The 27,690-nt window shown below is 42.2% G+C and overlaps 1 protein-coding gene across 1 annotated transcript in view; it reads left to right on the forward strand.

The window, feature by feature from the left end:
* DROSHA (drosha ribonuclease III) overlaps positions 1–27,690 on the forward strand; it is an 80,101-nt gene that overhangs the window by 40,440 nt on the left and 11,971 nt on the right. Inside the window, exons 16-26 of the mRNA XM_009900821.2 lie at positions 49–156; positions 3,860–3,967; positions 5,907–6,045; positions 7,329–7,389; positions 9,513–9,572; positions 12,239–12,338; positions 17,268–17,370; positions 19,613–19,683; positions 21,400–21,444; positions 24,354–24,511; positions 25,398–25,503. Of these exons, the coding sequence (XP_009899123.1) occupies positions 49–156; positions 3,860–3,967; positions 5,907–6,045; positions 7,329–7,389; positions 9,513–9,572; positions 12,239–12,338; positions 17,268–17,370; positions 19,613–19,683; positions 21,400–21,444; positions 24,354–24,511; positions 25,398–25,503 (1,059 nt within the window). The remainder of the gene's footprint in view (positions 1–48; positions 157–3,859; positions 3,968–5,906; positions 6,046–7,328; positions 7,390–9,512; positions 9,573–12,238; positions 12,339–17,267; positions 17,371–19,612; positions 19,684–21,399; positions 21,445–24,353; positions 24,512–25,397; positions 25,504–27,690) is intronic.

Here is a 27,690-nt window from a genome sequence, read left to right on the forward strand (position 1 = left end):
TTTGCTGTAGGAAGTTCTTCACAGGAGCTCTCTTCTCTTCCTGTCTAGGAAGCACTGCAGAAAATCCGTCAGAAGAACACCATGAGACGTGAAGTCACTGTCGAGCTAAGCAGCCAAGGATTCTGGAAGACAGGGATACGCTCTGATGTCTGCCAGGTGACTGAACCACGGAGCTGTTTGCGGTAGTTTTCCGTACTCGTAGCTTCCATTTACCTCTTGCAAGGGTGTGCTGTGATGGAAATTAATACCTTTGCTTCAGTAAGATCTGGTGATAGAGGGAACTGTTCTAGTGTCCTGTCCACCTCCTACACACACACAAAAAGTTATTTTAAAATTTGGGTTTTTTTATTGCCACTGGTTGCTGAGCTGTAGGGAAAAGGGGTAGGAGTGGCCAGCTTGAGGCCGTTTGGCTGGCTCTTCAAACTCAGATTTTACAGGGAAGCCTGAAGAAATACCTTTTTACTTGAAAGAAAAATAGAAAATAAGGCCACCACAACTAACTTCTGGATTAAAACAGGTGACACTTAGTATGAAGATACCTTTCAGATACTCTGCTTTTTATATGCTTGACTTCTCCAAGGTACAGATCATATTCTGAAGTAGTTGACAGCCACCAGCTTTGTGATATGATAAAAATCAGTGCAATTTTCATGTATTAATATATTAGCAAAGTTCAAGTAGTTATAACAGCAGAATAATCTGGAGGTATATTTGATTCTTTTTAGCTGTTGTGTTGGGGATGTAATTTAAGAATTAAAATGCTTAGGTTGCTAAGGTGTAGGTAGAAATCCCATTGTGAAAAGTCTGATAAAGCCAAAGGGAAGTTTGTGATGGGAGAGAAATGTTAACAACTAAAATTGCTGCTCCTCTGTCTGGAACATTTCTTTTGATTCTACTGTTGCTTCTGGAGTCAAAGAGGACAGCTGAACAGTATCTTCTCACATAGCTAAGGAACATTTCAGCCCTTTTCTAATTTTTTTGTTGTGAAGTGTATTTTTACAGGTTAAGTAAACAGTGTAAGCTTCTAATTTAGTAGCTTTGAAACAATTCTGTGTTATTCTTAGTATATGTCCTGTGATTCATCTTACTCTCTTCTTGGATATTCCTGTTTTGTTTTGTTGAAGGACAGTAAAACACCAAAGAAAAATGAAAATAAAGCTTTTTCAGTGTTTTGTGCCCATCTGCAGCCATAACATGTAAATAAGTCAGTTGTGGTACAGATGTTCCTTGATTTGATTTCTTTGAGAGGCCAAGGGTATGCAAACAAGAGTCTGTAAAATGAAAGATGGCTGCTGTTGCTATGTATTTTCTCTTGGATTAAACTAAATACACACAAATCAACTGTGTGGGCAGAGCTAAAGTGCAGTGCTATAAAATTAATGCTTTTAAAAGCATTAGTTTATCAGAGTGAAACTCTTTTAGGTTGCTCTGATAGTTTGTAGATACAGTAAGTTCCACACAGTAGTAATGACACTGGTGTTTGCCGTCTCAGAAGTGAACCACCTACAGGGGGAGAAAAAGGGTGAGGGAAATGTTCCCAAAATGTAAAATGGCTTTCTGCCAGGCTCACTTGAAATTACCCAGCAGATGAAGTGCACTAATTGGCCACTAAGCTTGGCAGTCTGGCAGGATGGGACCGAGGAGCTACCATCCCTCCCCCTCTCCTTCCCAAGCCAATGTTGTTGCCTGTATTCCTGCTGGTGTGCTCTCACCAGCTGTGTTAAATGTTCAGGATGGAAAGAAATTATGCACTTCAAAGTCTTTCAGGCAGCCTAGTTCCTCCTTAGTAGATTCAGGTCAGAAGTGTCTGCCAGCCTGGGGTGTGGTGGCACTAGCTAAGGGCATGTGAGAGAGTTGCTGCCTTGATATGGCAGCTGCACAGCTGCAGCAAGAAAAGAACATGCAGCATCATTAGAATAATATACATTAAAAAAAAAAAGAAAAGAAGAAGTTGCTTGTATGTTTATAACCAGATGCAACTGCTGAGGCTGCATCTCAAATATTGTCTTCTGTTTTGGGCCCCTCACTACAAGAAAAACATTGAGATGCTGGAACATGTCCAGAGAAGGGCAACAGAGCTGGTGAAGAGTCCAGAGAACAATCCTTATGAGGAGCAGCTGAGGGAACTGGTATTGTTTAGTCTGGAAAAGAGGAGGCTGAGGGGAGACCTCATTGCTCTCTAAAACTACCTGAAAAGGTTGTAGAGAAGTAGAGATCAGTTTCTTCTCCCTAGTATCAGTGATACGATGGGAGGAAATGGTCTGAAACAGCCAGGGGCATTTTCAGATTGGATATTAGGAGAAATTTCTTTATGGAAAGAGTGGTCAGGCATTAGAATAGGTGGCTCAGGAAGGTGGTGGAGTCACTGTCCTTGGAGGTGTTCAAGAAATGTGGCTATGGCACTTGGAGACATGATTTAATGACCATGGTGGCGTTAGGTTGACAGTTGGACTGGGTAATCTGAGAGGTCTTTCCCAACCAAAACAATTTGATGATCCTGTGGTTCTAAGTATTATGGAATAACTTGTGTAGTCATATAGTTTCAGACCTTTTTGTCATCACTAGCCGTTCTTTAACACAGTTTGTAGTGCTTATGTTTGATTTCCTTATAAGGAGATAAATGCATAAACCAACAGTGTTAGTACTAGTGTAGAATTCCTGCTGAAAGACTCTTTTTTTCAAAATATTCCCCCCCAGGAAAACATTCTCTGTTTTCAAGATGATCAAACAGCAGACTTTCTGGTTTCATTTTTTTTTGTTTGGCACGTTGTGCCAGGAACTGCCAGACTACAGCATTTCAAAAAGCCATTTATTCTTCTTCATAAGAAAATGAAGCAGGGCACTAATAACTGTCCTTGAAAATCCAATAGCTACTGTTCCTTGCTGAAAGCTGGTTCAAGTAGTTTGAATTTAATGTGTTGCACTGTTTAACATCTTTGTTGGTAACATGGGCACTGGGATCAAGTGCACTCTCAGCGAGCTTGCTGAGGACACCAAGTTGTGTGGTGTGGTTGACGCGCTGGGGGAAAGGGATGCCATCCAGAGGGATGCTGACAGGCTTAAGAGGTGGAACCATGGAAACCTCCTGAAGTTCCACAAGGCCAAGTGTAAGGTCCTGCACATGGACTGGGGCAATCCCAAGCACAAATACAGGCAGAAACTTCCCCCTCTGCTTCATAGCTTTAGGGAAGAAGCATCTTCATAGAATGAGTTTGGTTGGAAGAGACCTTAAAGATGATCTAACCCCTCTATGATGAGCAGGGACAGCTTCCACTTAGACTGAGTTACTCAAAGCTTCATCCAGCCTGGCCTTGACCACTTCTAAGAAGCAGGCATCTGTGCAATCTGTTCCAGTGTCTCACTACGCTCAAAGAATTTCTTCCTCATATATAATGTAAATCTACTCTCTTCCAGTTTAAAACTCTTACCCTTTGTCCTATAATTACATACCCTGATAGAAAGTCCCTCCCTGTTTCTGTCTTCATCTTTGGTACTAGCCTAAAACTGCAGGGTGTTAATGAGAAGGTACAGAGAGCATCATATTCAGGCACATCTTAGTGAAAGTTGATGTTTCTGGTGACCAGCCATTTTTTTAACCTCATTAAAAATAAGGAAGACTGGTTTTATGTGTTTTATTTGGTCTCAGTGGGGCTGTCCCCACTGTGATTATGCAGTGGGACAAATCTAATTCAATTGATGGTTAAAGGTTCAAAACCTGTGAATTCATTTTTTTTTCTCATCTAAACCAAAACCGCAAAACTCAGTATGACAAATGGAAAATGTTTGTATTTATAGCTTATTCCACTGAATGCTCAACACTGAGTTTGAATGCTTTTCCTTCTTGCAATTGTTTTTGCAGCACGCAATGATGCTCCCTGTCCTCACCCACCACGTCCGCTACCATCAGTGCCTGATGCATCTGGACAAATTGATAGGCTACACTTTTCGGGACAGGTGCTTGCTGCAGGTAAGGGAAGGGAAAAAATCAAACTATTTTCTGGTTTGTCTTCTTCACATGTCAGTATGACTTTATCTTGTACAAACCTGAGGAATATTCTGTATTGCTACAGCTTGGATATACTTGATTCCTTGTACTGCAGATCTCTTGTTCCAAAGTTTAGGTATCCGTGACCAGCCAGTTCTAGGTTAGCAGCTGGATTTCAGGCTTTGCAACAGATTGCCCAGGGAGGTGATGGAGTGTCCCTGGAGATACTGAAAAAACATGTGGACGTGGCACTTCGGGGCATGATTTAATGGCTATGGTAGTCTTAGGTGGAAGGTTGGACTCAGTGATCTTAGAGGTCTCTTCCAACCAAAGCAATTCTCTCATTCTATGATCCCAAGAGACTTCTAAACAGAGTCCTCAGTCATACATGTAGGCATACACCTACCATTGCTCCAGAGGTAGGTCTGGATTTGCCTGTAATGTGTAGAAAAGCAAACATGCCCCCTGAAAGTGGCAGGTATATTTTATTATATATCTACAAAAATAACCTGCACAGAAATCATGTATAATATTTGTAAAGAGTACCAGGTTAGTCTGCAGATGAGTGTGTATGCCTTGCTATTTCATTTTGAGTCTGTTGTTCCAAACAAAACCAACTTAAACATTGCCTTTTTAATTTTGCATTTATAGCTAGTGGAAAGGAATTGGCAAACTTCAGCTCTTCCTTTCTACAAAGAGGTGATGAAATTCTTGTGTTTAATAAACAAGGGCAGGTACTGGGGAGAACTTCTTAGGTGTTTCATATGCATCCATGTCACAGAACTGGCCATTCATGTAAGTGCACATTTAAAAATGATCAGCTCCATTACCATTTTTCTGAAGTTACTGGAGGGCATTAGAGACTTCTGTTAATGATTTCCCCCTGAAATAAGCATCATTTCTCTGGGAGGGGAATTTTAAGTTCAAAATATGCAGTTTCTGTATGTCTATGGAAATGTTACATAATCTTTACTATATACATGCATATAATACTTCTGGGTGTATACAGACAAAATGTGTAAGTTTGTAGTGGTGGTGGCAGCAGCAGAGTAAGCTTTTGATAATGCTAGATGGTACAAATGTGAAACAGAAGATCATAGAATCATAGAATTGTCAGGGTTGGAAGGGACCTCAAGGATCGTCTAGTTCCAACCCCCCTGCCAAGGGCAGGGACACCTCACACTAGAGCAGGTTGCTCAGAGCCCCATCCAGCCTTGCCTTAAAAACTTCCAGGGATGGGGCTGGGCAACCTATTCCAGTGTCTCACCACCCTCATGGTGAAGAACTTCTTCCTGACATCCAATCTGAATCTACCCACTTCTAGTTTTGCTCCATACAAAGATGCAGCCCCCCGTTGCTGTTCACTTTGAATTGAAGAGTGGCCCTATATAGTTAGGAGTTCTTCTGTGAATAACCATGCCAGAGATAATTGTTTGTTTGTTTGTTTGTTGTTATGAAGTGTGAAAGTTTTATAGATAATTAAATAGCCTAAATCAAATATGAGTGGTTGAGAATCTCTATGTATTTTTAACATGAATATTTATGCTGCAGTGGTAGGGTGGATATGTGTTTAAGTACATGTATTGAAATCAGGTCAGCAAAGCTGGTGAGCAAAACTCATAGGGCAAATTGACAGTTCATGCTTTTTCTCTTCTAAACTGTTTTTATTTATGTATTTTAAGAAAAAAGACTGTTGAAAGTTAATTAGTTGAAGTGATGATAAGGCATAAATGTTTCTTCTTTCCGACATCTGAAAAAGAACATCCTGCATTGAAATTGCTGGAACCAAGCTGCTAATCACTTTGTAGCCTTTCTTCAAACTAAAAAAATGACAATTTTTAGCTACCAGTCTAATTTTCTGTTTCTTACATTTGCAAAAATACATCTAAGACTTTTTTCCCCTGTATTTGCTACATTATAGCTTGCCATGACTCATCCAAGTCATCACTTAAACTTTGGAATGAATCCAGATCATGCCAGAAATTCCTTATCCAACTGTGGGATTCGACAGCCAAAGTATGGAGACAGAAAAGTTCACCATATGCACATGAGGAAAAAAGGTATGCTGCTGCATCACTACCATTTTTTTTTCACCTTAATCAGGAAGAGCACACTTTGTTCATTGATCAACAGCCAGCTGAATTAGCCAGCACTGTGTCCGGGTGGCCAACATCATCCTGGCCTGTATCAGGAATAGTGTGACCAGCAGGACCAGGGAAGAGCCTGTCCCCCTGTACTTAAGCACTGGTGAGGCCACACCTTAAGTACTGTGTTCAGTTTTGGGCCCCTCCCTCACTGCAAGAAACACATTGAGGTGCTGAAGTCTGTCCAGAGAAGGGCAATGGAGGTGGTGAAGTGTCTGGAGAACAGGTCTTACGAGGAGCAGCTGAGGGAACTAGGCTATTTAGGCCAGAGAAAAGGAGGCTGAGGGGACAACTTACTGCTCTCTGCAACTACCTGAAAGGAGGTTGTAATGAGGTTGGAGTTTGTCTTTCCTCGTTTCTTCCTAGCAACGAAAGTGATAAGACAAAGGAAATGTCCTCAAGTTGCATCAGGGGAGGTTTAGACTGGATACCAGAAAAAAATTCTTCACTGAAAGGATTATCAAACAGTGGAATAGGCTTCCCAGGGAGGTGGGGGAATCACCATCCCGGGAGGTGTAAGGGACATAGTTTAGCAACAGACTTGGTAGCATTAGGTAATGGTTGGACTCGATGATCCAACCAAAACAATTCCAGCATTTTGTTGGCCATTGCTGTTCTGAGAGATCCCTTCAGTGGAGGATTTTAATGCTTACACAGAGATCAGTGATGTCTTTCTAAAAGACTGCATTTTGTAAATTAATCAGCAAGTATGGGGCTGAGAAAAAACAAGCACAATAAATGAGAGTGTATTTTCAGTGGGATTTGGCAAGTATTGTTTGCTTAATTTGCTGCTCAACACCGAGAGAACTGGAGGGTATTGTGTAAAAATGTCTTATTAATGTGAAAGCATGTGGGCTGTCTGCTGCAAAGATTCCTTGCCCTTTAAAAGCATATTCAGCTGTAATGAAGTAAATATTTTGTATTGTTTATGTAATGTTTAGAATGTCTTTTTCATGCTCTGGTGGGATTTTTTTATCTGGCTCTCTGAATGCAAAAATACAAGAGTATTGCAATGGGACTGAGGTCAGTTAGGCAAAGAGCATCTGTAAGGATTATACTTGCTGTGAGTAAAACCTGTAAGTAACAGCATGAGCTTGTGTGCAGCAATTACAGAGTAACAGTTTGAATAATTATTTTCTAAGCCAATTCAAATTAAATTAGTTCTTGGTTGTTTGATAGTGCATTGTTTGTATTTCTAGGGATAAACACCCTGATAAATATTATGTCACGTTTGGGACAAGATGATCCAGCTCCTTCCAGGTAATGAAAATAACTCTTTGTGAGTTGGGAAGCTGTTACAGAGGGAGATGTTTCATAGAAACAACCAACTTACCAGCAGCTTTGGCAGCAGCTTTGGCAAACAGTTAAAATGAAAAGTTGTTTGGAATTGACTTTTATATTATGAAGATGTGCTTAGACCCCATTAGCAGTGACATGGTAAATGTTCAGTCATACTTGCAGGAAACTCCTGAGGATGGCCTTTAACTGATAATTCTATCATTTATGGTTATCTTTGAAATGAGGAGGACTAAAAGGCCTGCAAAATAGCAAATAAGATTTGTTGTGGTTATTGTAATTGTTATACATTGGGTTCTCCATCACATTTCCTCACAGTAGTACCTTCCTGGCATGGCACCTTGTTAACATGAGTGTGGTATTGAACGTGGGCTTAGCTGATTTACTGGTCCAATTTAAAGATAAATGCAAAAGCCATTGATGTTGTAATGTAAATGATCCTTAAACGACCACTAAGAATTCTGTGCAAATAAAGAATGTTTTAAGATAGGGTTTATAGCTACGGGCACTGTAGTTAGCCAAAGTGAATAAAGAAAACTTAGAGGGCTGATGCAAGAGAGTTGCATATGAAATGTCCTAAATGCAAGAACTAGAGGGCAGAGTGTATTTTAGTTAACTAATGCTATTACTGGGACTTTCGAGAGTCATCATTCTGGAAGATGCCTGGGAATATCTGAGGGGGATCTACAGGAAGGCTGGGGAAGGACCGTTCAGAAGGGTTTGTAGTGACAGGGTAAGGGGCAATGGTTTGAAACTGGAGCAGAACAGATTTAGGTTGGACATGAGGAAGAAGTTCTGTATAGTGAGAGTTGTGAAATACTGGAACAGGTTTGCCCGGGGATTCAAGATCAGACTCCATGTGGCCTTGGGCAGCCTGATCTAGTTGGAGGTGGCCTTGCTCACTACAGGGAGGCTTGGAAAAGGTGACTTCTTACAAGTCCCTTCTAACCCAATTCAATCTGTGAATGGGAAAAGCTGAATTTTGGATAAATTACTACAGTGTACCTCAAATAATATTTCTTCATACCACACCCCTTTCTTTGAGAGTCATCCTGAAGCGTGTTTCAACCCTCTTAAGATAACGTGAGACAAGGTTAAATTTCATTAATTCTCACAAATTAACACACAAATATCAAACCTCATTTCTGAGAGATCTGTGAGTTTTCACTCTGTGAAAGGAGGTGTACTTTTGCTCACACTTTGTTTTACACACCAGAGGTAACTGAGTTCCTTCAGCCCATAACAAAGGCCTGGTATAGCAGAAATTAAGCTACCTCTATAATAGTTGGGGGGAATGCAAATTATAATAAAAGCTGGCAAACACTTGAGAAGAATCTTCTGGATTAAAGCAAAAAAAAAATCCTGTTGCATTGGCCTTGATTCTATTGCAGTGAAGTCAAAACAGTGCTATTTATATGCTTTGATATTCACTGCAGAAATGAGTATGTATTTGAAGGCAAATTCATGTTCTTTCTCAGCTGCTGTGTCCTGTTAGTTCTTTGTTAATATAAGCAGGCAGAGAGCTTGGAGGAAATGAAAGCTAATGCAGTCTTCAGGAGCAGTGATAAAAGAAAAGGAAAATAAAATAAATGTAAGATTCTACTAACTTAATGGCATCTTTGAATGCATCTCCTTGAACAGCCATTTTTCCTTTGGAGCTCAAAGGAAGTTCCAGAAAATGGGTCATTTAAAGGTGCTATAAAGTATCCAAGTCCTTACTTTCTTGTAGTTCTGCAGGTGTTGATGTTAATTACATACACTGCCCTAGCTGCATGCAGAGGATAGGCTGTTGGCTTCAATCACCTGGTGCCATCTGATGGATGAAGAAACCCAGCCTCAGTGCCAATGAGCAATCCCATTTCCTTTCACCATTTGTTAAGCTCCAGCTGGAACATACGAAAATTTTAAGGGTGGTAGCATCTGTCCTGAATATCAGGATGCAACCTCCCAGAGTTTGGGAGAGGCTGCAAGAATGTCTTTCCTGGCTTATTAACAGTCAGTTCTGCTTTGTTCTCTTTTGGTTGTACTTTGTAAATAACTGGCATGTATTGCCTAGCTGATGGTAAATATTAAAATGCCTTTTCCAGGATTAACCACAATGAACGTTTAGAATTTCTGGGAGATGCTGTGGTTGAGTTCTTGACGAGGTAAGTGGGCAATTCTTCCCCAGTCCTCACTTTTCTATGTTAGTGGCATGTGGTTGGATTTATTAAGCTTTGTGCTGTCTATGACTGTGCGTGTTTGCAGTCCTACCTGATAATTAGAGCCGCACATCTGCACACAGCACTCCTGAAAATTCCTTCAGTGCTGATGATACCACAAGGAAGAGTACAAAATACGAAACCAGATTTCCTGTTTCATGGAGTATGATACTAAGTTGATTCAGGTTAGAGAGTCAACTACAGACAAGTTGCACTTTGACAGCTCCCGCGCTGTCAGTCACCGGGGTAGGAGCTCCCGCGCTGTCAGTCACCCGGGTAGGAGCTCCCGCGCTGTCAGTCGCCGGGGTAGGAGCTCCCGCGCTGTCAGTCACCGGGGTAGGAGCTCCCGCGCTGTCAGTGACTGGGGTAGGAGCTCCCGCGCTGTCAGTCACCGGGGTAGGAGCTCCCGCGCTGTCAGTCACCGGGGTAGGAGCTCCCGCGCTGTCAGTCACCGGGGTAGGAGCTCCCGCGCTGTCAGTGACTGGGGTAGGAGCCCCCGCGCTGTCAGTCACCGGGGTAGGAGCCCCCGCGCTGTCAGTCACCGGGGTAGGAGCTCCCGCGGTGTCAGTCACCCGGGTAGGAGCTCCCGCGCTGTCAGTCACCGGGGTAGGAGCTCCCGCGCTGTCAGTCACCGGGGTAGGAGCTCCCGCGCTGTCAGTCGCCGGGGTAGGAGCTCCCGCGCTGTCAGTCGCCGGGGTAGGAGCTCCCGCGCTGTCAGTCGCCGGGGTAGGAGCTCCCGCGCTGTCAGTCACCAGGGTAGGAGCTCCCGCGCTGTCAGTCACCGGGGTAGGAGCTCCCGCGCTGTCAGTCACCGGGGTAGGAGCTCCCGCGCTGTCAGTGACTGGGGTAGGAGCCCCCGCGCTGTCAGTCACCGGGGTAGGAGCCCCCGCGCTGTCAGTCACCGGGGTAGGAGCTCCCGCGGTGTCAGTCACCCGGGTAGGAGCTCCCGCGCTGTCAGTCACCGGGGTAGGAGCTCCCGCGCTGTCAGTGACTGGGGTAGGAGCTCCCGCGCTGTCAGTCGCCGGGGTAGGAGCTCCCGCGCTGTCAGTCACCAGGGTAGGAGCTCCCGCGCTGTCAGTCACCGGGGTAGGAGCTCCCGCGCTGTCAGTGACTGGGGTAGGAGCTTCTGCGGTGTCTGTATGTAAACACACAAATGTAATTTATTTGGAAGTAATAACAAAAACCCACAATGTTTATCAAAATCTGCTTCAGTTTTGGTCTGTTTTGAGTATCCTGCAACTGGTGAATAATACAGGGACATGATCATTTACGTACATTGGCCTCCTTTAGGTGAGTACTAGAGGCAGGCAGTTTGCACAGAATAAAGATCCATTTTCAGCTGCTTTGTTCTGCCCTTTCAAATAGGGGACCAGTCTTGTTTACTGTAAAGCTTCTCTTTAAGCAAAAGTGCCCTTATCTCCATTCTCTGTTAGCCTCTCCTAGTCGTTAGCTACTCAGTAGTACAAGTTTAATCCATAAAGGTCTCCACTGCCCTGAAAACTCCTGCGCTTTTCTCTCATAAAGTAGTGCAGGCTGATGTAAGACTTGCTGATTGAATTGCCTTGCATTTTTCATTGGCATTGTTCGTCAACCATCAGCTGGCTTTCTGAGCTAACTTTTGTGTCCATTCTGAAAAAGCTCAGGCTACATTTCTGTTCAATAGAGCATAGAAGCACCTATTTAAGTCTTTTTTTTGGTAAAAAAATATTCCTACATCTCAGACTTCAGGTCTCTGCTTTTATGAATTTTGTGGTACTTGATTTCATTGCCTCTATGTTTTACAGTGGTTCCTTAAATAATCTTTCAGCCATCTGCACTTTTCTCCCTGTGTACTGGATTGATAAAATATTTTCATAATTACTGCTATCCACTGCCTTGTGGACTGCTGAAAACCTCTGCATTAACTTCTTTCCATCATGGGTTAAGTGGTCACATGAAGATAATCAGACTCATTTGCTCAGATCACTGAATTGGATCACTGAATTACTTTTTGTTCCTGTTTTATGAAGTATCTTACTTGCATGGTGACAAAAGCCATTAAAGGCAGTTGAAAGCCTGGGATTTTTACACTTTTTTTCCTGTGATATTAATGACTTCACACATTTGATGAATACAAGTTGTTGGCTTCTGTTCTTAGGCTCTATTAGCATCTGTTGAAGTACTGTAGGAAACTTGTAAGCCAAATATGCTGAATGGTGATCCAGCCTAAATCAGTAGTGTCACCTTAAAGCACTACACACCTGCAGGACTGAGTTCCTCAAGGCTGGCAGTTCCCTTGTGTTTTATTCCTCAGCATCCTCTGAGTGTCAACATTGCTGAACCCACTGCTGCTGACAGAAACCTTCAGATGAGGAAACTGCTTCTGACTGTAGGAATTTAGAGACTATGCATTGCCCAGTAGAGAAACAGCACTCCCCTCCTGCTGCCAGTGCTATCTTGTCAAGTATTACTGAGCATTGTTTTAATGTTTCTTTACCTTAATTCAAGCCCATCTGCTACCCTGGAAGGGACCTGTGTTACCAGCTAGGATCTGAGGGAAGGGCATAGTTCCCTAGAGGCACACATCTTTAACCAAATGCTGACAGAGTCTGATTGGATTTTTGTTTTTCCAGTGTCCACTTGTACTACCTGTTTCCCACTCTGGAGGAAGGAGGATTAGCTACATACCGCACTGCCATCGTACAGAACCAACACCTGGCCATGCTGGCTAAGGTACAGTTTGCTAAGTCACTGTGTTTGACACCCATAGGTGGGACACTATTAACACATGGATTGCTTCCTGAGGAATCTGCTTGTTTTGAATATCAATGTCTTTACCAAGATTTGTGTATGAGATTTAGATTACAGGAATTCTTTTGAATTTGAAAGAAGAATAGAATAGAAGAGAATTAACCAGGTTGGAAAAGACCTTTGAGATCATCGAGTCCAACCTATCACCCACCACCAACTAAACCATGGCACTAAGTGCCCAATCCAGTCTCTTCCTAAACACCTCTAGTGATGGTGACTCCAACACCTCCCTGGGCAGCCCATTCCAATGGCAAATCCCTCTTTCTGTGAAGAATTTCTTCCTAACATCCAGCCTAAACCTCCCCTGGCACAGCTTGAGACTGTGTCCTCTTGTTCTGGTGCTGGTTGCCTGGGAGAAGAGACCAAGCCCCACCTGGCTACAACCTTCCTTCAGGTAGTTGTAAACAGCAAGAAGGTCTCCCTTGAGCCTCCTCTTCTGCAGGCTAAGCAACCCCAGCTCTCTCAGCCTCTCCTCACAGGGCTGTGCTCCAGACACCTCCCCAGCTTTGTTGCCCTTCTCTGGACACATTCCAGCAATTCAACATCTCTCCTAAACTGAGGGGCCCAGAACTGGACACAGGACTCAAGGTGTGGCCTGACCAGTGCTGAGTACAGGGCAGAATGACTTCCCTGCTCCTGCTGGCCACACTGTTCCTGTTGCAGGCCAGGATGCCATTGGCCTTTTTAGCCACCTGGGCACATTGCAGGCTCATGTTCAGCCTACTATCAACCAGCACCCCCAGGTCCCTTTCTGCCTGGCCACTCTCCAGCCACCCTGACCCCAGCCTGTAGCACTGCTTGGGGCTGTTGTGGCCAATGTGTAGAACCTGACACTTAGATGTGTTCAATCTCATGCTGTTAGACTGCGCCCATCTGTCCAGCCTGGCAAGGTCCCTCTGCAGAACCCTCCTATTCTCCAACAGATTAACTCCCGCCCCCATCTTGGTGTCATCTGCAAACTTACTGATGATGGAATCAATACCCTCAATCCAGATCATCAATAAAGATATTGAACAGGATGGGGCCCAACACTGATCCCTAGGGGACACCACCAGTGCCTGGCTGCCAGGTGGATGTGGCACCCATCAGCACCACCCTCTGGGCTCGGCCCTGCAGCCAGTTCCTAACCCAGCAGAGAGTGTAGATTTTAAAGATTAATTGGGACTTAGTGTTTTATCCAAAACATGGTTTTGAGAGGACTAATTTTTGCAGGCAGAAGGATGAGTTTTTAGGATGCCTATGTTGAAGGTGTGTCTATATATATACAAGGATGATTAAGGGATAGCTCCTGAACAGCTTTTCTGTGAAGAAAGACTGAGAGAACTGGGGCTGTTTAGGCTGGAGAAGAGAAGGCTGAGAGGGGATGTTTATAAATATTTGAGGGGTGAGTGTCAAGATGAAGGTTCCAGGCGCTTTTTGGTGGTGCCCAGTGATAAGACAAGGAACAACAGGTACAATCTAGAACACGGGAGGTTCCACCTCAACACAGGGAGACACTTCTTTACTGTGAGGGTCACAGAGCACTGGAGCAGGCTGCCCAGAGAGATTGTGGAGTCTCCTTCTCTGGAAACTTGCAAAGCCAACCTGTTCCTTTGTGGCCTGCCCTAGTGACTCTGCTTTAGCAGGAGGGTTGGATTAACTGATCTCTACAGGTCTCTTCCAACCCCTCACACTCTCTGATTCTGTATTTACCTTTAAATAGCACATGTAATGAAGCTGATAATTTAGTGAAGAAAAAAAGAAACAAACTGTGGGTTTAAAAAACTTGCTGATACTGTGTGGGGGAAACATAGCAGCAGGTGGTAGAAAAAGTGTGTGTGGGGGAATTATTTTTTCCTACTCCCTAACCGATGCAGTCATTTTCAGATACACTGTGAACTATGAAAGAAATAGGTTAGAAAGGCTTTTGGTACAAAGTTGTATTATCTCATGGAAAAAAACTTGAGATGTCTCTGAATTTTATTTCATGTAATGATGGCATTTTACATTTCTACATGATACTAGGGGGTGGGAATGTGATACAGAAAGTTGTTGAAGTCTTTATTCAGAGGTAATTTGGTATTGTTCATCTTGATTTTCTTAGCACATGTTTTAAAATCCAGTCTGAGACTTAACTGATGTAATGTACTGTGCATGCCTGCCTGCATGTCCACTGTGTACTGCTGATAATTTTCAAGTGCTCCTTTAATGCTCTTTGTTCACATTCACAGTCATTTAAAGAAGCATATCCAGTCTTGAGAGTTTGGCAAACACTGCATGACTTTATCTCTTTGCTCAGGAGAGTCATAGAGTAGGGAGTGAACACAATCACTTTGCTCCAAAGCTTTCTTTAATGTGTTAGATAAGCATAAATTGATTGAAATGTTTCAGATCAGAGCTTTGTTTACAAATGGGGGTGGGGGTTGCTCTTTTCTCCCAGGCAACCTGTGACAGAACAAGAGCACACAGTCTCAAGCTGCGCCAGGGGAGGCTTAGGCTGGATGTTAGGAAGAAATTTTTCACAGAAAGAGAGATTGGCCATTGGAATGTGCTGCCCAGGGAGGTGGTGGAGTCACCATCACTGGAAGTGTTTAAAAAGAGCCTGGATGAGGCACTTGGTGCCATGGTTTAGTTGATTAGATGGTGTTGGGTGATAGGTTGTACTCGATGATCTCAAAGGTATTTTCCAACCTGGATAATTCTGTATTCTGTAAATACAGTATTGAACTGCCTGACATTTGAATTCATCTTACCATTTCAAAACTTGCATAAGGCAAGCTTATTTATTCTGGAAATCATCAGTGTACATGGACTTCTTTGAAACTTCTACTGCAATGTTCACAGGACCACAGGATGTTAAGGGTTGGAAGGGACTTCTGGAGATCTTCAGGTCCAAACCCCTACTAGAGCAGGACCACACGGTGTTGCACAGGAACACATCCAGACTTGTCTTTAAAGTCTCCAGAAAGGAGACTCCACAACCCCTCTGTGTAACCTGCTCCAATGCTCCATGACCCTTACAGTAAAGTTCTTTCTTATGTTGGGATGGAACTTCCTGTGCTGTAGTTTACAGCCATTGCCTTATGTCCTATCATACGAGAAGAGGCTGTCCCTTCCTTCCTGACACCCAGCCCTCAGATACTTACATACATTTATTAGATCCCCTCTCCAGACTAAACAGCTCCAGGTCTCTCAGCCTTTCCTCATAAGGCAGTGCTCCAGTCCCTTAATCATCCTTCTAGCCCTCTGTTGGACTCTCTCCAGCAGATCCCTGTCCCTCTTGAATGGGGGAGCCCAGAACTGGATGCAGTATTCCAGGCAGGCCTCACCAGGAATGCAAGTATAAATACTAGATATTTGTACATTCCTGATTTCTCAGCTTACCCTTTTTTATTCTTGTATATCTTATGCAATGTTCCTGATTTCATCCCCTTAATTATCCCTTGCTTTCATTTCACTTAACATAATTCTCAGCTCTCCCAACTTCTCCTGTGCATCTGGAATGCTGTTTTAATTGAGGATGAAATGATAAAATGTTGTAGCTTCTAAGGGACATTGTAGCAGAAGTTTTAAAAATAATTTGAGATTTTTTTGGTGATCAAAAACTGAGAAGCCAAACACATGCAGAAAAGCTGAATGCAAGCTCAAAAAATGGAGATAAGCTGTTGGGGATGGAGGTGACACAGCAACACACAAACATCAGCTGTTAACGTGAACAAATTGACAGTAATCTGTGAGCAGTTCAAATTCAATGCAGAAAAAAGTTGATGCTGCCTCTTAACAAGTGTTCCCTGCATTTTATCAAGTGTGATGGAACATTGTAGGTGGTAATCCCCTATCTTCTGGGGCTGTCATTCATTGAAAAATGCAAGACTTTGTAAAAATTATTTTGCAATGAAATGTGTCCAAACCACAAACTACTTGCTCTCCACTTTTACCTCTTCAATATACTCCAGAAGGATGAAGTTGAAAGTTAATGAATATTAGTCAGTAGAAACTAACTACCAGTTGGGAAGAAAATATTTGCATACAGACTTTGCCAGATGCACGAATCTCCCCTTGAAAAATCTCAATAATGGGTTTGTGTCAAAAAGATGAATACATAAAGAGACTGTAGCAGCTCTTACCTGCATTTCTATAGCAGAATTATGTATGATAGAAAATACCTGACTCACTACCTGGGATTGTGACTGGCAAACAGAACTGTGGCTTAGGCACTGGATGAATGTTAATGATGCACGCTTGAAAGAAGCAAGCAAGCTAGGTGGCACTGCAGATTAAAGTATCTTCTGCTTGCAAGTACCCAGAGGCTTCTGTTACTGCCACCTGTTGCCACCCTTAGAGGGAAAAGCCAGATGTTCAGTGGATTGCATCTGTCAGAGCTGGAGCTCCCATTCCTCTCCCTCTTCTACTTTATCTTCATCTTGTAGGCAATTTTTTTGTCCCTCCTCTCCCTTTGAATGTCCCTTTGGCACTTCTGAAGGCAAGTCACATGAGGGCAATCTACCAGCAAAAACTACAGCACATTGCACCAGTCAGCCAGTCAGTATCAGGCTATTTTTCTGTCACATCTTCAGCCTACCTTTTGAACTCACTTCTAAATCTCACTAGTAACATATTTTAGTCTGGCTTCTCTTGACAATTTGACAGCCTTGGCTTTCCCACACTATCACACTCCAGTTGCTTCCCTCTAATAAACAAATATGAAGTCTTCTAATTTTAGCCTGTGTCTGAACTGAAAGTATGGAGAAAACCTTTAAAGTTCTCTCACATTCAGTTGCTGCATATTAGTGGAATTTAACTCTACTGAGGAGAACTGGTGCTCTTACACTTCTAAAGCTGTGTTTTTAACTCTTTCCACATACTCTGCAGAAGCTGGAACTAGATCGATTTATGCTTTATGCTCACGGTCCAGACCTTTGCAGGGAGTCGGATCTCCGCCATGCCATGGCCAACTGCTTTGAAGCCCTAATAGGTAAAGCACGTGTATTTTGTGTGTGTAGACAGTGATGTTTTAATGCCATGTTGACTGGGCTGGAGGAAATGTGTGTTGAGTAGTAGTAGTAAGTATAGGCAATAGTACATCTTAAGTCTTCATCTCTTTCCATCTCCTGCATGTATGCCACGTGTGTAACATGATGAGTGTGCTGTATTACAATGAAAATTTCATCTTCTGTGTCCTGCCTCTCACATACTGGAAATGCACCCATTTCATACTGTTGGCACACAGCACTTCTCTCCATCACTGCATAACTCTGTCTCTCATGTGCCACCATGCCCGGCCACCTGCAGTCATCTAGGGGGAGTAGTTCAGTCACCACAGCCTGGCAGGAAAAATGCAGCTTCACTGATTCCCATAGTACTTGCACAAACCTGCAAAGAACCTGAATCTTAAACTCTGCAGCTTGTTTTCTCAATGCATCAGGCACTCCCAACCAAGTCATCAGCCTGCTTCCTTCTCTGCCCTGCTAACCTTCTCCTGTGACTTAAACATGACATTGGCCAAGTAAATATTTTTTGATCTTTGCATTTTCCTTACAAATAAAAAGCGTGGCAATATGCCATAACTGCTGTCACAAAGCTACCAGGCCCCTCTAGCTGAGGATGAAGCAGATTTGTGTCAATTTTGCTGCTGGGCACTAAGATGCTGATTAGTGACTGGCTGCACAAGTCGGTATGTTGGAGAAGAAATCAAGACTGCCTGCCCACAGTTAGCAAATAAGCAAGCAGTAAGGCAGACATCTGATCCATTCTGTACACACAAGCTCTATTTTAAGCAGCATGCTTTTATAAAACTGTCCTTGTTTGCATACACAAAGCAAGCTAAATCTCACTGATTTGGCTTTATATTCATCCAGATGTCCTGTATGTGATATGAGCTATGGGTATGGTTTAGCCCTGATCCAGATCTTTACGTACTGCACAAGCTCCTAAAGCATTTTTTCCTGTTTTGAAAAATAGATGATAATTGGCTTAGATGTCAACTGTTCTGTGCATTCTGCCTTGGGCCAAATTGCATTTCATCTTATCAAGAAATAAGAGGTTTCTTTTCAACTCTATTTTGCTTCCATGAGTGCTTTGATCTTTAAAAAACAATCAGAAAAGGAACACTGATCTGTATATCTGTGGTTTTGTTTGTGTGCTTCAACTTGTCTGGGATGTAATGATGAGGACTATTTGGCAAGCACTGAGATTTGCTAGGAGAGCAGGCTTGCTGTTTAACCTCCAATACAAAAATTGTTCTCAAAGTTAATTGAGCAATAAGATTTTGGCAGGGCCATAGCTTAAATGTGGGAGCTTTTTCAGGGACTGTAAAAGTATATGTGGGGTCTCAAGTTTCTGCTCTTGAGAGCCATTGTAAAAGTCTGGTGCTCTGTGAAATCCTGTGCTCTATGCTTCTGGCAAGATATAAACCCTGAAACTCTTCTCCAAAGTGTCCAAGAAAATAGCTGACCCTGTGAGGAATTAAAAAGAAAGAGGCAGGGAAAGACACAGCAAAGCAACCCATGTTCTCATTTCATGTGGGAACATTGACTCTCTGTGTTCATGCAGCTGTGCATTCCCTCTGCTTTTATACAGATGTGCTTACAAGAACTAGTTTGAGGCTTTGAGAAGCCCTCCTGTAAAGAGTATCAAAGGACAAAATGTTGACACTGTATTCATAAAGTGCCTGTGCAGATACAAGAGTGTATGTGGTACACAAAAAGTGTAATATACTGGTACGAGTTTTGCAGGGCTTCTTACTAAGAAGGGTGTGGATGGCTAGGGAGGGCTGTATATGATTTCTGTTTGGTTTCTTAAGGCAGTTTTGAATAGGCCTGCCACATCACTTACATGCAGAATGTGATGTTCCTGAAATTGCAGAACAAATGACAATTATTTGCTAGCTGTTGAAATGTATTTCGTGGCTTTCACCATTTACATGTACGGCATAGTTAGCTGATTATTGTGAACTGCTTTTAGAAATGGATTGCTTCTAGCCTCATTTATTTAAACTTTGCTCCTTGGACGTGTCCTTTTCTGTCTCTGATTTTATTCTTTCAGGTTTTTTCTGTGTACTGTATGACTGTTGATTTATGTTGGTGTTTAAAATGCTTTCAGTTTCTCAGAAAGTTAGGAATTATGACAGAAGGCACACTTTCAAAACATAAATGTGTTGAAGAAGGCAGAGATCTTTCACCTTCCTGCTCTTCTGACATATTGGTCCCCTCATGTAGGAGCTGTTTATCTAGAGGGGAGTCTGGAAGAAGCAAAACAGTTATTTGGACGTTTACTCTTCAATGACAAGGTATTTAGGTATTTCTATGATTTGATGTTCATTTTAAAAGTAATTGAAGTCATGGTTTCTTGTCCACTGTTTTACTTGAGAATCACAAATTGACGCACCTATTGTACTTACATCCTGGAAACTGCACTGGTTCAGGTAAAATAGTTATAGTTCCTTGGGTGTGTTGTTTGTTGGTTGGCTTAGGGAGGTTGATGTGGGAAGCCAGCATTTAAAGTGCTGCTGTAACCAGAGGTGAGTGCAGTGAATCCAGGTGGCGTGCTCTGGGGAAATGATGCACACACAGATTCCTGTTTCATGGTTAAATTGGCCTAGCCCTAAAAGTTTTAAGCATCTCTTTGGAAAAAAATACAGGGGATTTCATCCAACAGCTACACAACCTCATAACTATAGTCTAATCAATTCTTGCATACTGTATCTTAGGTCAATATTAGTTAATCAGTACAAAGATGATTAGGGAACTGGAGTTGTCTCTCTTGTAAGGAAAGGCTGAGAGACCTGGGGTTCTTGAGCCTGGAGAAGAATAAGTGGGGATCTTATTGATGCTTATGAATATCTAAAGGGCAAGTATCACAGGATCACATAGGATGTTAGGGGTTGGAAGGGGACTTCTGGAGATCTTAAAGTCTGACCCCCTCCTGCCAGAGCCAGACCATAGAATCTAGTGCAAGTTGCACAGGAACACATCCAGATGGGTCTCAAAAGTCTCCAGAGAAGGAGATTCCACAGCTTCCCTGGGGAGCCTGCTCTAGTGCTCTGTGACCCTTACAGTAAAGAAGTTCTTCCTCATGTAGAGATGGAACTTCCTGTGTCAAGGGGATAGGACTGGTCTCTTTTCTGTGGTGCCCACTGATATGACAAGGGGCAGCAGGCACAAACTAGAACATCGAAGTTCCACCTAAACATATGGAAAAACCTTTCAATTTTGAGAGGGATGGAGCACTGGAACAGGCTGCCTGGAAAGGCTGTGGAATTTCCTTCCCTGCAGACTTTCAAAACTCACCTGGATGCATTCCTATGCATCTTGCTCTTGGTGAACCTGCTTCAGAAGAGGGGTTGCACTAGATGATCCCCAGAGCTCCTCTCCAACCCCATCATCCTGTGAATTTACCCCCCCTAATGGCTAAGGAAAGTAACCAGTACATAGTGCTGGGACAGCAGGCATGGAAATGAAGATCAGATAAACAGTGTTATTATCCTTCTTGAATGTCTCTGAGTCTGTGGAATGACAAAGCTTATTAGAAACAAAAGAATTTAGAAACATCTTGCAACTCGGTGTTTCTTTCCCGCTCAGTGCCTGTAGTGAAGGAAGCCTTGATGAAAGAGAAGAAAATCAGTGGGCTTTTTAGCTTTGTCTTTTTTTTTTTTTTTTTCTCCAGTCCTTGCCTTTGGTGAAGTCAAACCTTACTACTGAGGAGAGTACTTGCAAATAAAGTTAGTCCTGAGGCTTAAACAAATCGTTTCCTTCTTTTTAACCACTTCTTACGTGGTTCAAGGATTTTTCCACCTCTTTGACATAAGCTAATTGGGAGAACTACAGGCAGTTTGAACAGCAAATACATGATTTTAAAAATTAGTTTGCCAGCACTATTGAATTTGCAATAAGCAGAGTCAGCATCTGAAATAGTTCAGTATTTCAAGCAATGACATTTTATTTAGTACTGTGGAATTTGTTAAATGACTCCCTTGAGCATTAAAGGCATCTCTCAATGTTTGCAGGACCTGCGGGATGTATGGCTTAATTATCCACTACACCCACTCCAAGTAAGTGTATCCCTTTCTGTAATAAATTTTATAGCTCTCTTTTATTTTCAGGGATGCTTTTCCATAGTTTTCCATTGTAATGACATCTCAGAAGCCATGCTAAAATGTAGCCAAAGGAGCATATATATATATTTACCTTTGTGTTTGATTTTGGCTTGGTTGGGTGTTTTTTTAATAAATAATGAATCTCTGTCTAAAAGATTAATCACTCCCCTGTCCTTGGCCCATATCTGCTCTATAACTGTGCTTGTATGGTAAATCTAGTGAGGCTTAACATTTTGGCAGCTTCCTGTTCATCTTCTTGAAGTTGGGGGGAAAAGGGTACAAAACCCATCTTTGTATATGTTTGTGTGAACCTGAAATTAATACTGAAACTTGAAGAGCAGGAAGACACATTAATTACATGCACTAAAAATGTGAGTCTTGAGTTATTTTTATGTTGTGCATATGTCTGCAGTGGTAGCATGGTTGTTTCAACGATTCCTCTAGCTTTAGTACCAAGTAAACACTGAAATGGTGAAGATGTCTGAAGGCAAATTTATCCTCCGTGTACTGAAGGATACAAGTTCACAAGTTGTTAGTTTACAAGGCTGGGAGTTGGTAAAATGGTTGCCCAGTCCTTGTTCCCTGACTGAATTCTGTGAGAGATCTAGAGCAGATCACAGCCTTTCTGCACTGTAGCTCCTTGTCTTCCCACCAAACATGGGAGCATTTTCTAAGCGTGCAGGAATAGTTGTAATCAAATTCCAGTCAGTAAGGTTTTCAGGGCTGTGTGAACATCTGAGAGGTTCCTTTCATCCAGCCAAGTCTCTGCTGTTTGGTGCAGTCAGTTCAAGTCCTTTGAAATATTTTTCTGAGTACACCCATCCAGCAGAAGGTCATTTTGAGGTCTCCATCTGGAATGTCTTGTATATTTGTATGGATTTTGCAATGGGCACATAGACAAAATCTTCAGCAACAAACTGGTGCACATGAAGCATTTTTACAGCCAACTCTCTGAGTGTCAATAGGAAAGAGTCTTAATGGGAAGATAAACTTTGGGGCTTCAGCAGCAGCTATCCTGCATGGTTACACAAGCTCCCAAGACAATTCTTCTTACTCAGGATTTCTTTCTTTTCTCTTACTTTGTTGTAACCTTTTAATGCCTGCTTTCACAAAGAAGACTTGGACTCTGCTTAGAAATTGGAGATAGCCAATGGATGGAGTTTATAATTTCTTCCTACTGCCTTAACTTGTGCGATGAAAAATTATTTTCTTCCACGTCCCAGAAGTTATCCTAGCTCTCTACTTGCCAGTAGGGGAAACACAGTCATCCTAACAGTTCTAAAAATGAGATGCCAATGAAAAAACCAAAAAGCTCTATGTAAGATAGGTAAGCTACAGAACAGAAGGTCTCTGACCCTGTTACTTGCAGTAGTCAAGCCAATACAAGTAGTGCTGAAAAAAAATTAGTAATCACCTGGATAGTGTGGGGTTTTTAGAAAGACAAATCCTGTCTCACAAATGAGTAGGAGATTTTACAGGAGACAAAAAAACCCATGTGATGATACAGGTAATACTGCCTGTGGGTTTCTAAGGAGGCTGTTAGAAAGGCACTCATAAAATGCTTTTTACAAAACCAAAGAAGGAATAATGAATAAAGTAAAAAAGCAACCCCAGTGAATACTGTCAGCCCTCACAAGATACAGAGAAATGGCTGAAACATGAAATGGAGTGAAGGAGTGAAATGACCACATCTTTACAAGGGATGGAGATAGCTGACAGATTTCCCCAGGGATCTTTGCTGAAGTACAGGCTGTTCACATCCACAGCTTAGGGAAGAGGATGAGCAGTGAAGTGGCAGTTTGTTGACAGTACCAAATTATTCAGGGTAGCAGGGACAACAGCAGGCTGAAAAATTGCAGTCTGATTGTGAGAATGCAAGAGTGACTAACTATGGAGTGAAAAGCCAGATGAAATTCTATGCAGATAAATATAAAGGACTGTGCATGAGGCAGCTAAGAGCACACTCAGCTCCACATGCAATTTGAACTCCAAACTGACCATTATCACCCAAGTGTGGGATTTTGCTGTCAGGATATGTAGTTGTATGCAACCGTCAGCTGAAAGCTCAGTTGAACGACAAATTGAGTGTAATCAAGAAAAGGAATAGGGGCAGGCATCAAACTGAACAAGTTCTTTATGCCACTTCAAAAAACTGTGGCAATTCTTACTGTCCTTTAAATATCCTCATCGGGATGATTCCTGCTCTAAGGCATTGCTATAGAAGAGAGATGCCCAGAGTGGCTGGGCAAAAAGCTTATGCTATTCCCCAGCTCCAGAAGGCCATTTAAGTGTCACATCAAGGACATTGGACAAGAAACTGATAAAAACAGATACTGACCCAAAGTGGTAACTTTCATTTTCTTGTGTTATTGTGCCCTTTTGAATGTCATATACTAAGTATATATTCTTGATTTTTTTTGATACTGAAGGAGAGTGGAAAAAATACATTTGGGTTTTGTCTCATCTTGACATGCTGTCAGTCAGCCAACCCTATTCTAAATGTCTGAATTTGTTTCTCAGTTGCAAATAATGTGATAACATTAGAAAACTCAGACATGTACAATTGTGCATGTGTTGTGAAAATAAGTAGGCCATACAATCCATGTGCAGAGACAAGACCATGTAGGCAATGTGTTACAAATGTCTCACCTGTTTAAACAGCATACAACAGAGCTCACATCTTCTTTGAGTACTACTCATCCAAGACAAAAAGCCTGAAGAAGCTTGGTTTTCTCAGTTCAGCTCTCCACAGAACAACTCATTCACTATGTTCTTTGTCCTTGGTTTACAGAAGGCTTGCTTTTCTCTGAGAAGTTCTAAAACACCAACAGCTTGTCATTATTTTCACTTCTCTTTATTTACAGTTGCAGGAGTCCAATACTGACAGACAACTCATTGAGACCTCTCCAGTTCTTCAAAAGCTTACAGAGTTTGAGGAAGCAATTGGAGTCATCTTCACTCATGTTCGACTTCTAGCTCGTGCATTCACTCTGAGGACAGTAGGCTTTAACCATCTGACTCTGTGAGTACATAGCAAGAGCCCTCATGTAGCTCTGTCAGTCCTTCTGTTAGCATCCCGGATTGCTTTATTTTTAAACAAACTCTAGCTAATGCATCTGTTCTCCAGAAGAGAATAGAGCAGCTATGTTTTCAAGCCCACTTGGCTCAGTATCCCATTTCTGACAGTAGTCAGCAGTGTATACCTTGTGAAAGACGACAGAGTGTGTTAAGAGAGCCATCCCAGCATTTCTTCTGAGCTTCCCACAGCATTGATACTTGCCTACCACTCCTCAGACAGTAGGTAGACATACTTGGAGGCAGAGGAAAGAAGTAAAACCATGCTCTGGTCTGAGTGGAGCTCTGTTGTGTGTAGAGCTGCCAGGCCCTGTTTAAGGCAAACAGAAGACCTATAAGAGTTGTTCCCCAGTCCATGGTCTCACATGAGTTTAAACCCTGATCTTTTTAATTCCCATGAATGGACAGAGCTCTTTCTCTGTTGAAGTCACTGCATTCCTTATTTCACTTTCTTACAAGAAGTTGCAGGTAGAGAACTCATCCCAATACAAACTTAATGTCAACTCCCCTTCTTCAATTAGAAGAGCCAGATCTGTGATCTAGTAATTGCATTTGTATTAGATTTGTGATCTAATAATTACATCTGTGACCTAATAATTGCATTGATCAATTGCATTTGCATTACTGCCTTTCTCCTTGCAAGCTGGTGTTACGACACTAATGAACTGTGTATTCATCCCACCTGGTTAACACTGGAAAATTGCTTTAAATGCATTTGGAAATGAGCAAGGCTGAACTCAGATCACTCTATTTTAATTTGTGTGTGCATCCTGGGGTTTTTTTCCCTCTCTGAGTGCTTATTGATTTTGCTGCATTGATGTCTCATTTTTCAGAGGCCACAACCAGAGGATGGAATTCCTGGGTGACTCCATAATGCAGTTGGTAGCCACAGAGTATTTATTCATCCATTTCCCTGATCATCACGAAGGGCACTTAACGGTGAGACTGCCATCAGTCATGCTCTCCAGAAAAGGGGGAGTGGGATAGAGACAGAAATTATGGGAGCAGTTAGTGAATTATTCTGGATTTGATTAATAAAAGAAACCTCAGCAACCACTGATATTAATAAAGCTTTGTTAATTTTAAGTCATGTGCACTGCAATGGATAGGAAATGGTGGTTTATGAGTCCAGGGCAACATTTTTTGTTCTGTGAAACGGATCAATAGTTTTAAGGTTGTCAGTGACAAAACTGGGAGATAAGACTGGTTCTTGCTTAAAGATGGGTGTCTTAAACCATTTATTTAAATTAGCACACCACGTGGCTTGTGTTATTTATGACTCCTGGTCTGTTGAACCTGCAACCAGGCAGGGTTATGTTTCCTAATAAGAAGATTTTACAACCTATTTTAGTCTGATTTTCCTGTTTTCTCCCACCTGCAGCTGCTGTGGTAGCTTTGTTATTTAATTTTAGTATTGTTATAGTCATTAGCTTTTATTTGCCATAGCCTTGGAGCCTCTCTTATCCAAGCTGTTAACAACCTAGTTTGGGAGTCTTAGGATGGTACTTTAAGAACAGGGTGGCAGTACATGTAGTTTTTGTCCTGAATAATTCCTTTAGTACTGCAGCTGGACAGCTGTGGCTTTGTTTCTGAGGAAGACATTTTTTTAGGCTTACTAAATATTTCTTAGTTTTGAAGTACTGACTAAACCAAAAAAGTGATACATGTATCAGGAATGTGAGTCAAGTCTTCTGGTTAAAATTAGGAAGTAGCACTGTAGGTTTATTAGCTACTTAGAGCCATTTTCTCAAGTCAATAGAAGGATGACAATGCTACCTATCAGGCAGTGTGTTTTCAAGTATGTGCTTCTTGTGCTCTTTGCAGGCAAAAAGCACATACTCTGACTGAAACCAATTGCAATGTTTCTTCACCAATTCTTAAGTTCCATTTATATTTGTATTTTTCTGTACCATTAAAGAGACAGAGTAGATAAAGCCTGAACTTTTGAAGTGAAAATTAAAAGGGAGAAGAGCCTTGTCATATTAATTCTTTGGAGAAACAAAAAACAGGGCAAAAATCCCAAACTGGTGGGTTTATGTTTTTGTGTTGTAGGCAACTTTTAAGAATGTAGGCATTAGTGTTGTAGTAAGATAAATCTTTCAAGAACTATTTGACAGAAAGAATTCAAAGTGTTGCTATTAACTGAGACCAATGATCAGAATGTCTCCATGTTCCTTAATTTAATGATTGGTGAGTAGGCGAGTTAAACAAGTTGCACAGCCCACGTTTGCAGTGGAAACCTCGAAGTTAGAGAATGGATGCTGAAAACACATAAAGATATGGAGAAGTAGGTAACAATACTTAGAATGAAATTTCAACTCTGAGGATGATGATATGCAGGCAGTTAAAAAAAACAAAGAAAATTGTCTTAGCATGGTTTTTGTGGATAAATTAAATGAGACTTGTGAGAAAGGAGACTGATACGGGATCTGAATTGGAAAAGCAAACACTGAGCTCTTGTCATCTGGGAAGATACATTCAGAGTAATGACAGCAGCTGGCTGGTATTTTTAAGTTTTGAAGATGCTTTTGGTCAAAGATGGGAAGGTTCCGCTTGACTGGCAATGCAGTGGCTTCCCAGTGTCTTGTGATTGCTTGTGTAATCTCCCTGGCAGAGAGGGACCTTGGAGTGCCCATCTGAACATGAGCCAGCAATGTGCCCAGGTGGCACAGAAAGCCAATGGCATCTTGGCTTGTATCTGGAATAGTGTGGCCAACAGGTCTAGGGATGTTATTCTGCCCCTGTACTCAGCACTGGGGAGGCCTCACCTTAAGTACTGGGTGCAGTTCTGGGCCACTCACTGCAAGATACTGAGGTGCTGGAGTGGGTTCAGAGGAGAGCAATGAGACTGGAGAGGGGACTGGAGGGAAAGTCTTATGAGGAGAGGCTGAAGGAGCTGGGGTTGTTTAACCTGGAGAAGTGGAGACTCAAGGGGGACCTTACCACATTCTACAAACTACCTGAAGGGAAGTTGTAGTCAGGTGGGGGTTGGGCTCTTCTCCCAGGCAACTTGTGACAAGATGAGAGGGCATGGCCTGAAGCTGTGCCAAGGGGGGCTTAGGATTGGTGTTAGGAAGCACTTCCTGATGGAATTAGACACTGGAATGGAGTGCCCAGGGAGGTGGT

Source organism: Dryobates pubescens, chromosome 9 (genome assembly GCF_014839835.1).
Source record: "Dryobates pubescens isolate bDryPub1 chromosome 9, bDryPub1.pri, whole genome shotgun sequence".
Lineage (NCBI taxonomy): Eukaryota > Metazoa > Chordata > Aves > Piciformes > Picidae > Dryobates > Dryobates pubescens.